General features: G+C 34.9%; 1 protein-coding gene across 1 annotated transcript in view; it reads left to right on the top strand.

The window, feature by feature from the left end:
• Malrd1 (MAM and LDL receptor class A domain containing 1) overlaps positions 1-11,057 on the top strand; it is a 503,883-nt gene that overhangs the window by 80,890 nt on the left and 411,936 nt on the right. Inside the window, exon 12 of the mRNA XM_015483277.2 lies at positions 6,240-6,337. Coding sequence (XP_015338763.2) covers positions 6,240-6,337 — 98 coding nt within the window. The remainder of the gene's footprint in view (positions 1-6,239; positions 6,338-11,057) is intronic.

Below are 11,057 nucleotides of genomic sequence, written 5' to 3'. Positions count from 1 at the left end.
TTTTTTTTTTTTTTTTTTTTTTTTTTTTTTTGCAAAACAGAAAAGAAAAATAGTCTAATCTTCTCTCTGGGAACAGAGAGCAGAGATTTAGCACTATCTATAAAATAAATCTGAAAATATTTGAATGCAATTTAATCACACTTGAGACTTCTTTATAACAAACAATTGAACTTCTACCTCATATATATTTTGAACCAACATTATAATTTTTACATTTCCTCTAGAAATTGAAGAGCTATAACTACATATAGCATTCCAAAAGTGGTTTGTGAAACTCCAGAAAAGAAGGACTTTTTTTCTTTTTTCCCTTTGTTTACTTTTATATGGCATCAGATACTATTGCTTATATATTGTAGTGTCATATTAACTTTATAATCACAGAACTGTACCACAGATTCTACTGCAAGCTCAGTGAGCATTATCACACTTGTTTCTCTTTTGAAATTTTCAAATAAATAAGCCAAAAATAATTTTGGGCCCTATTTTAATTATAGTCATTGGATATTGGGGTTGTGGATTGTTGTGAAAAAATAGGGAGGGAAATCAATCATCCATTGGTTACAACTATAAAAACAGTTCATTGTTTAATAGCATATTATTAATTGTTGCTTCTTGTGCCAGTCTCATTATTTTTTCTATAAGATTTTGTGGCAGAATGTTTTAAGCTTAAAGTTTAAAAGGAAGGGGAATATCAATCATTGGAATTATATGGCACATTAGCTCATATGATGTTTTGTTCTTTGTTCAAACCCATCATTGAGTACACAGCAGACCTGAGTGTGGAAGCCACGGTAGCTGAAGCAGATGAGTAAGGACTTACCCTAGAGTATGGTAAATACTTTACAGAGCATGGAGAGGGATTCAAATGGATTTGAGATGCTTACTGAGGGAGATGAGTCCTGAACTGAGCACTGTTGGAAAATGTAAAGCAGCCAGGAAGGCAGGTGAAAGGAATTATGAGGAGATGGCAGGGAACATGGTCTAACTAGAGGAAATACATTGAAAGTGGTCGGGAGAGAGGTAAGCACTTTTGGTTGAGAGATGCATAAGATTGGACATGGAGTATAACAATCATGAAACGGAAGAGTACCTAGGAATTGGAACTTCGCCTGCAGGATAACGGAGACCTGATTCCTCAGATTAAAGCATGTGACTAATCGCATTTATTCTCAAAACAGAAAAGAACAAAAAAAGAGAGGGTAGGAAAGACTTGGATGTGGTGAAGAACTGTCAGTGAGATAATGAAGGCCTGAGCAGAGGCAGTGATTCCCAAAAGGAAGTTGGGAATCTATACCACCATGATCTGGTAGAACCTTTATCCTTTCAGGGTCATGAAGAGAGCATGGCTGCGCAGGGTTAAGTCACGGCCTCAATACGACACTAAGGGCTTCGCTTTTGTTAGCTAGAAAATAAAGAAAAATACAAATACTTCCACGTGGAATTATGAGAATTAGAGGAACTCTTACTTATTAAGATTTTTCACATAGTCAAAGTGCAATAAAATGAATAGATTTTGTACATTTCAGTAGGAATGCTAGGAATCCCACTAAGTATGACGATTAGAAAACACAATTCACCTTCAGACGCTTGCCATCTTATTATTTATGAATTGTGCTAAAGAAAGATTTAATGCAGCCCCTGTATTAAATATTGAAAAGCCTAGTCATCTTTTCCTGTGATATAAATAATATTGAAAGTTAATGTAACCGATAAAATTGGGAGGAGCTGTTATCATTTATAGTAAAAAGGACAAATTGCAGTCTTTCTCATTTTAGAAAGGACCCAGCAAAAAATTATATATATATAATATATATACATATTATACATATATAATATGTATATTATATATACATATATAATATATATATAACATATACATATAATATATATAACATATAATATATATAACATATAAATATATATCTGTTTATTTTTAATACTGGGGATTAACCCCAAGGGCTCTTAACCACTGATCTACACCCCTAGTTCCTTTTTATTTTTTTATTTTGAAACAAGGTCTCGATGAGCTGCTTAGGGCCTCACTAAGTTGCCGAGGCTGGCTTTAAACTTGGAATCCTTCTGCCTCAGGTGCCTGGGCCACTGGAATTACAGATGAGTGCCACCATGTCTGAGTATATGCATATAATACACACACACACACACACACATATAATGTATATTATATATAGGTAATCTGAATCATAGCCTCAACACCTCTTTACCCATGATTGTCATTATCAAACCTAAAGAAAATCAGTAATCAGTTGTGGTTTTAAATCCCAGATGAGAAAGAAAACAAATTAGGTCCACAATGAGAAAGGAAGAAGTGAAATGGAAATTTTCAGGGGAATTCACTAGAGTTTTGATAGTGCCCATATCTAAGGAATGGAACTCTCATCTATTTGATTCTTGGAGCTGTGAGTTTATGGATTACAGCATTTAAAACGAATCTTTAGTATTTTCTAGCTTTCATACACCTTCAATGTAAATTTTACACGAAAGCTGAATGGGTTGATGTGTCTGTGTGTGTGGTTTTATTGTTGTGGTTGTTATGAAGTCTTCATTTTTCTTTCTTTCCTCTTTGCTTGGCTTTTATTTTTCCCATTTCTGGCTACCTTGTTAAACATCCAAATAGGCAACTCATGTAATTCTCTCCTACTTCTATGTATGCCCATGTAATCATACACAGATTTATTCTCAGTATATATGTACATGTTTCAAATCACAAGTATTTTTGTGATTGTTTTACAAAAATTTGAAGTATTATCAATAGTGTCCCTAAATCTTGTTTCTAAATATAACTCCTGGCATTTCCTCCAAATCATCAAGTATTATCTTTTTCATTTTGTATGTTAAAGAATAATTAAGTATAGTGAAATTCAACCTTTTTTTATATACAGTTCACTGAGTTTTAACAAATATAGTTAAAATTGTAACCATCATAAGAATCAACACAGTTTCATGGCATCAAATTCTTGTGTCACTTTGTGGTCAACACCTCTCCACACCTAGTCACTGATACTGGCTGATGAGATTTCTATCCCTGATGGATTGCTTGTTCCTGTAGGGCATGTAAATGGACCATATGGTATATAGCCTCCTGAATCTGGCTTCTTTCAGTTAGTATAATTGGCTTGAGTTTGTCATCAACCTTTGTTGATTACAGTGATTGTTTCTTCCCTTCTACCTTTGAGTAGAATCACTGTTGTGTGGATGGACCAGAGTTCATTTATCCACTTCCCAGTGGAAGGGCATTTGGATTGTTCCAAGTGTAGGTGAAGATGAGTAAAAACACTATAGATTTCACGTATGTGTTTTTGTCTGGACATACTTATTCATTTGGCTTGAACACTCTATCCAATACCCATGCATAATTTTTTCACTCCAGTTGGTGTGGGAATCCTACTGTTTCTGGCCCTTAGTGATGCTTTGTTAATGTTCCACCTGCCCCTTTCAGATGTAGTTTTTCCCCCAGCCTCAGGTAGTTTTCTCTCATCCAAGCACTGGTCCATATTCAGGTGTTGATTGGGGGGATTTCTGCAGATATTGGAGCTTGCTCTGTTTGCAGCTGTGAAATGAGAGAGTTCCAGAACCTAAAAGGGACAACAGCACTCTGGTAAGAAGTCCAGCTACTAGGGTCTCCCCACTGCACCAACCTTATCTTTTCAACTCAGAGAGACTACTACACACTTCTCTTGAGTCCCCCTCCCTTCATAGCATGAGCTTCCCTGGAAGCTCATCTAGACAGTCATCTGGGAAACTGTTTGCAACTATATGTCTTGGCACATTTGTTTCCCCTTCTTTGAGATCACTGTTTCATGGTCTCTATTAATCTATACTTGAAAATCATTATTTATATCTGTTTCTGAATTTTTTTTTCCTAATTGAACTCAAAGGTTCAATCTGGTCCATGATAGTCTTTTCTGGAAGTAGAAGCGGTATAATTCACGTTTTTGCTTGCTTTCTTTAATCTGCATATGCCATAGTGAATGTAGCCATTCTCCCATCCAGTGACATCATGACAATGCTGCAAAATTTGTTCTTGTACTCATTTCCCTACTTCGAACAATTTTAATTTTATGCAGTAGGTAACCAGGAATAAGGCTCTGTGTTTTTACAGCAAGATATATTGTATCTTATTTAACAAATATTGACTTATCCCCAAGTTTTAACATTTCCATAAATATTTTAATATTTAATACCATAAAACATATTTTAACATTTAATATTAAATAATAAACATTAACTTTTCCACATTTTTTTTGTGGTACTGGGGATTGAATCTGGGGCCTTGTGTATACAAGGCAAGTATTCTACCAACTAGGCTATATCCCCAGCCCCTCCCCAAATTTTAGTACTTCCATTTCTAGCAACAAAATAAGAGCACTCTTCCCTGTTTTTCTATCAGTAAGAAACATTTGAATTCTCCTAAAATTTTTCCAGTTTATGGTTATAAAATGATTTCTCACATGTAACCATTATTTATATTTCACTGAAAGAGAATCTTTTTAAGGTTTCTAGTTTTTCAATTACTTGAGATCTCTAGTAATATATTGTAGCTTTTAGTGTAGAAGTTTTAAAGATCTTGCTATGTTTTTCTAGGTTTTTGCAGCTATTATAAAAATGTCCCTTTTTAAAAATGTGTAAGTTGTTGATATATAGCAAATTTGATTATTTTTAAAAATACTGACCTTGTATATCCAGTGGCCTTGACAAGTTTGTTATAGCTCAGAGTGTGTATTTTTTTATTTTCCAGGTTTACTATTTTATCTACTAATAAAGACAATTTTATTTTCTTTGTACATCTTAAACCATGTATGTGTATGTGTGGGTGTATTTGTATATATATTTTTTCTGTTTTCTGTCATTCTCTGGGTAAGGCCTCTGGGAAATTGCTGAATAGAACTGGTGATGGCTGCTAGACTTGTCTTGTTCCTATCTCAGGGGAAAAGCTGTCAATAGTTCAACCTTAAGTGCCATGTTTGCTGAAAACTTGTTGTTTCTATCAGATAAGGATGTTTCCCTCACTCATGGTGTGCTACATTTAAAACATCTAAAGACTGTATGTTAAAATTTTCAAGTACTTTTTTCAGCTTCTATTGTGGTGATCTACATGGTCATCAAACTAACATTTTTGCAATGAAAATTGATTTTCCAAATATTAAACTACTCTTGCCATTCCTGAGCAAAACTTCATCGGGTTGCTTTTATTTTATTTCTTTATGTTGCAGGGTAATGCTTGTTTCTTATTTTTGCATTATATGTACTAAAAAGACTGATTTCTAACTTTCTCCAAACTTGTGTTATAACTTGCAGGCCATTGAATTAAAAGGGGTATATGCTTTGCAAAATGTGAGGTCAAGGCAGATGTGGAAACTTTTACCCTTGGTTGTTTGGTTAAATGTGTGAAGGGATCTATAAAATAGTGCATTTTAATTCTGAAATCCTTCCTTTTTGTTTAGTCAGCACTGACCTGTGTTCAAGAAAATCACTGTCTGAATGTGATATTTTCTCAGTCAAAGTACTGGGCTTTGCAAGTTGCCCATCACTTTGCGTTTATCAAAGGGCAGGATCAGACCTTGACGTTGTTTGGCACAGTCTTCCTTGTAAGGTTTCAATATTCAATGAAGCTACCCCTGACAACAGCTCAGGATGTGTGATCTTTTGAGCTGCTAAGAGATGTTATCCTCCCATACATTTGCCATGAGCACATCCTGTGTAGTTAAAATCTAAAAGCAGTTATTTTGTTAACATTCAGATTAGATCTTTAATTAAGCTTTCATCCCCTCTAGCACAGACAACAATGTCAAATATGTAAGCCCCAGGAGAAACCAAACTCATTCCATAGGCTCAGATCTTCAGTACTCTGTGAAGAAACTTAAAAATAAGACTCTTGTGGGAATTTTATAAGGGCATGTTGAATATCTAATTGTAAGCTTAGAAGCTTCACTTAATTTGACTTCAAATTCTATGATGTGAGTTAAGGCAAGAAAAATGTTTGTTTAGCTGATTTGGATCAAGAGCTTCTTTTTAATCAATCGAATTTTATTTTAGATCTTTAGTGTTGCACATATGAAAATGCTTTCAGTTATCCACAGAGCTAAAGGGTAAATAAGTAAAAGTGTAATTTTCTTTTGTCTGGTTGACAGTTGAATATGTACAGGGGTAAGAAACTTGAGCAAAGAAGTTTTACTTGTACAAAAGAACTTATATCCATATGACTACATTTGTTTTTTCAGGATCATTTATTTATTTGGGGGCACATCGATCCCCTGGGGTGGCCAAGCTTGGAAGTCCCATCCTCACAAAATTGCTCACTGCCTCTACTCCATGCCAGGTAATCAGTTCTTCTGAGTTTCCATTGGCCATTCTATGGTTGTAAACCAGTGGGTTTGGGTTACTCTGCTAGTAAATGCCTGCCATGTTTTAATACCATTTTCCTGATGAATTGAGAAAAATTATATAAGCTATTTCAGCACAAAATGCTATGCCCTTCCAGAAGACCATTTGCAACATATAATCCTGCAGCATTTGATGGGAGGTGGTGGGTTATGAAAGAAGCTTTTGGTCATTTTTATATTCTTTTCACATGGTTCTTTCTGGAATCTACACCAATGGATTACACATTGCCAAAATTACTTGCTATTTTGCCCAACAATATGAACCAAGTACATAAAATCAGTTAAATAAATCAACGTGGAAAATAATGCGAAACAATGCAAAAATATAAATGTGCTCAGAAAAGATAATTGCATGAAATGAAATTTTATTTTTCAGTTAGTCCTCTCATGCCAGATAATCAAAAATCAAGCAGTAAAATATTTCATTTCAATAGCACAATACAGAAGAAAGCAGGACTTTGGAATCAGCATGGATTCACATCTCAGTTTTTCTACTTACTACTTATGTTACATAAGTTGTATACCCTCTTTGAGGCCCGCTTTCTATTCTAGGAGCAAAAACATGGTACTATCTCCTTCATATGGTTGTAAGGATTAAAATATGATCAACGTCCCTGGCAAAGTATTTGGCACATAGTAGGCATTCATTGAACATGACTTCTTTACTTTCACAAACTTTATACTTAAATCAGATGTTTCTATTCAGCCTGCATTCTTTTCAGACCTTTTAAGAGTTCCAGCATCAGGGCTGGGGATGTGGCGGTGCGCTCGCCTGGCATGCGTGCGGCCCGGTTTCGATCCTCAGCACCACATACAAACAAAGATGTTGTGTCTGCCGAGAACTAAAAAATAAATATTAAAAAAAAAAAGAGTTCCAGCATGGCTTTTAGTTTTAGGGTTTCAGTTTATCTATTTGTCTTTACTTACCAGAAAATAATGAAGAGATCAATACTTCAGCACATGGAACTCATTGAATATAAATGTAGTGTTACAGCATTGCCTCAGACATTCCTAATGATAAATTACACATCATTGAGAGTTATAAACCTAATTATATGTTCAGCTTGGTATAAGTCTGAACAAAAGTGCCCAGAGCTCTTAATAGGTTGTACTTTTCTTTCTTTCTTTCTTTTTTTCTTTGTCTTTCTCTCTGCTTCTTTGTGGGAATAAGAAAACAACTCTCTGTCTTCATTTTCACATCATCCAAATGCCCTTTACCTGTTCCCAACTTTATTTTAATTAAATCGTATGTAATAGAAAGCTATAGATTTTTCAAAAGAACCCAAGAAGCACTTAGCACTTTAAAAAGTACTTTACAAGCTAACTTAACTTCAAGGTCATCCACTGAGTTGTATGCATAAAACACATTGAATGCAAGAGAATAAAATGTGTTAATTCTGTCTGCTTCAGGTATATTAGGAAACAAACATTGAGCATCACAGAAAGAAAAATATATATATATATATATATATTTTTTTTTTGAAGATGATCTACATTTCCCATCCCTGTATGCTTGCTAATAGTCACTAATTTGTTATCTTTGGGATGGGGTTTCAATTTGTCATCCTTTCCACTTGAGGACACTTTGGTTTATTTTTGCTCAAATGTGTGGCCTTGATGTGGAATCTATTTACACGGAGGCTCAGTGAAAATGTTCTGGACAGTTTAGATACTTGATAGCTTACCTTAGTACCAATACTTGAATCTCTAAAGGCTTTGGATCCTGGCTGAATGAATGGTTTACCTTATTTTTTAAAACTGAGAACATATCAAGGAGCTACCACAGACCTCCACAGAAGTATTTGTTTATCCCTTTTGTCAGTATCTGCTTGAATTTTAATAGTCTTTGAAGTGAAGGCATACTTGGATGACTTTCCAATTTGGGAAGTAGTAGTACACTGGTTAGGGGAAACTACTTATAGTTAGAGATACACATAGCTAATTTTGCCTCAAAGGACTGTCCTCATGATCTTTTTATAAGTTCATGGTGATATGTGGCACTTTCTTTTCATAAAAGTTACAGAATAAGGAAACCAAATTTTTACCTTTTTGGGGTAATTGGCGAATGCAGCAGAGCCTCTAATTTGGAACCTCTTGATAATGGTTGTTTTCATGGCACAAATGTTCTTCATTATAAAATGATAAAGCAGTGAGATAACCTGAGTTAGGCCCTTTGATGTGATTAAAGCCTTCATTTTGTGAAATTATATGATTTTTTTCTCCTATGCAATCATATCAGACTAATACAGTCAGGGATATTTTTTGAAAGGACTTTAAAAGAACATGAGTTTTCTTCTGAGCTACCTTTCCTAGCGACACAATTTTAGGGTCATTTTGCATGGTATAGAGCCAACACATGGCATCAACATGCACAATTTTTCCTGAAACTAATCACTGCTCGAGATGTGGACTATAATTTAACAGCTTCAAAAGTCACTTTGGCCACTGGTGGAAACGTGGAATTTTTCTTTTTCACTGAAATAGGAGATAGGACAAATAAAACATGTGGGGACCAGAAGCTACTATTTCTTATTGATGTTGAAGTACAGTTATTGTTTACAGTTGACTAGGAAATATATGTAAGATGGGGGATGAATATGGATAATACTGTTCTATTAATCTTCATATTTATATTGCTATTATTAAATATAATATTTTACTTTAAAGACTTTGTAATTAGATACAAGAAGGACAATAGGAAGCTTTTGCTTACAAAGTTAGTTTGTAAGCTTACTGTTTGCCCTTTGTTTTTAATTCTTCAACTTGTTTTGAATGTATTTTAATACGTCAAATAAAAAAATTATAAATTAAAAAAAATGTGTATTAGGAAATCAGAACAAAGATAAATGATACGAGAGATGGGTTGGTTCTCAGAGTAAAGTTTACTGGGACCAGGATACACATGAGAGTACAATGCAAGGAGATTCTCAAGTGGTTCAGATTCAAGGAAGTTAAAAGAAAAATCCCAAACCAAAAATAATTCTTCCAAGACTCTTCTCTTGAATGCTCAGAATGACAGTAATGTAATCTCTACCTCTGGTTCATCCTGTGTTGCTTCCTTAGCTATTCTGTGCCTCCCCCCTTCTTCAATGCCAGGCTTACAGTGACAACCTAGACACACGACTGCCCTCACAAGACAGAGGTTCCTGAGAGATGCTGATCCACCTTCCAACATGACCTTATTTCCAGATGAATTTTTAGGAGCAACAGGAATCTTTGTTTTCTTTGAACTTTTTTTTATTTATTGTTCTTCTTGTGACTTTAGACCTTCTGACTGTTAAGATTCATAAAAAGATAGATCAGGTCTAGCAAAAAACCAGACCCAGCAAGACAGAAGTCCAGTGTGAACCAGGGATGGTGCTGTTGCTGAGGGTTTGGAATACGATGGAGCAGGACAGGATGATGTGGCCGTGGGGCTCTGAGATGGGGAGACCTCGGGACAAGGGTCAGAGGAAAGATGAGGAAAAGGCATTAGACTTGAGGAGGTGAGTTTTGATGGGAGGAGGATCAAAATGAATGAAAAATAGAGAAATAAGAAAAAAATCTTTTTAAACTTCTAAATAATATCCTGGGGCATTTTTCACAGAAGCAAATAGGAAAGTCTCAGAGCTGCTTTGTGGGAGGCGCTAGACCTCAGATCAAAGAGCGGTCATGATGAGAATAGCACAGTCCAATGCAACTACCCTGTTCAGTGACTGGTAAAGTCACCTGTGCCCATGGCCCCTCCTTCTGGAGTAAAATGAATTTTTTTCTTTCTGGCTTTCTTTCTTGATTTTTGACTTTTCTTTCTTTCTGTGTACAAATAGAATCAGAATGCAATTAAAGAGTTGAAAATAATTTGAGCTTCAGTTTTTCTGATTGGTAACTTAAGGACCTTCTTTGTTGGGAGTCTTTGACCACATTCCAGTCTCTTGAAGGCAGTGATTCAGGGTCTTGAATAGTCACAATGCAAATAAAAAGTTCAAACATTAGTGAAAACCTAAGATAAAATTGGATATTTTTCATTAACATTTTATTTAACTACCTTTTAAAACTTGTTCTAATTAGTTACAAAGGATGGTAGAAAGCATTTTGACGCATCATACATAAATGGAGTATAACTTTTCATTCTTCTTGTTGTACATGATATAAAATCACACTGGTCATGTAAAAAAAAAATATATATATATATATATACACGCACGCACACACACACACACACACACGGTAATAATGTCTGGTTCATTCAACTATTCTTCCAACCCTTGTACCCTTCTCCTTACCTCTGCCTAATCCAAAGTTCCTCTATCCTTCTCTAGTCTAAGCACACCCTCCTTACTGTGAATTAGCAATCACATATCAGAGAAAACATTTGGCCTTTGGTTTTTTGGGATTGGCTTATTTCATTTAGCATGATATTCTTCTGCTCCATCCATTTACTTGAAAATGCCATAATTTCATTATTCTTTATGGCTGAGTAATATTCCATTGTGTGTACATACATCACATTTTTTTATCCTTTCTTCTGAAGGGCATCTAGATTGGTTTCCTAGTTTGGCTATTGTGAATTGAGCTGCTATAAACACTGATGTGGCTTTTTGATGAATCTAGAAAAAAACTTTCATTTCTAAATGGTAAGCAGTAAATCCATTCTGAATAGTTGGCTTGATTTTAACT

This window comes from Marmota marmota, unplaced genomic scaffold, assembly GCF_001458135.2.
Source record: "Marmota marmota marmota unplaced genomic scaffold, marMar, whole genome shotgun sequence".
NCBI lineage: Eukaryota > Metazoa > Chordata > Mammalia > Rodentia > Sciuridae > Marmota > Marmota marmota.
The sequence above is the reverse complement of the archived record's forward strand: the minus strand, read 5'-3'. Positions and strand labels throughout refer to the sequence as shown.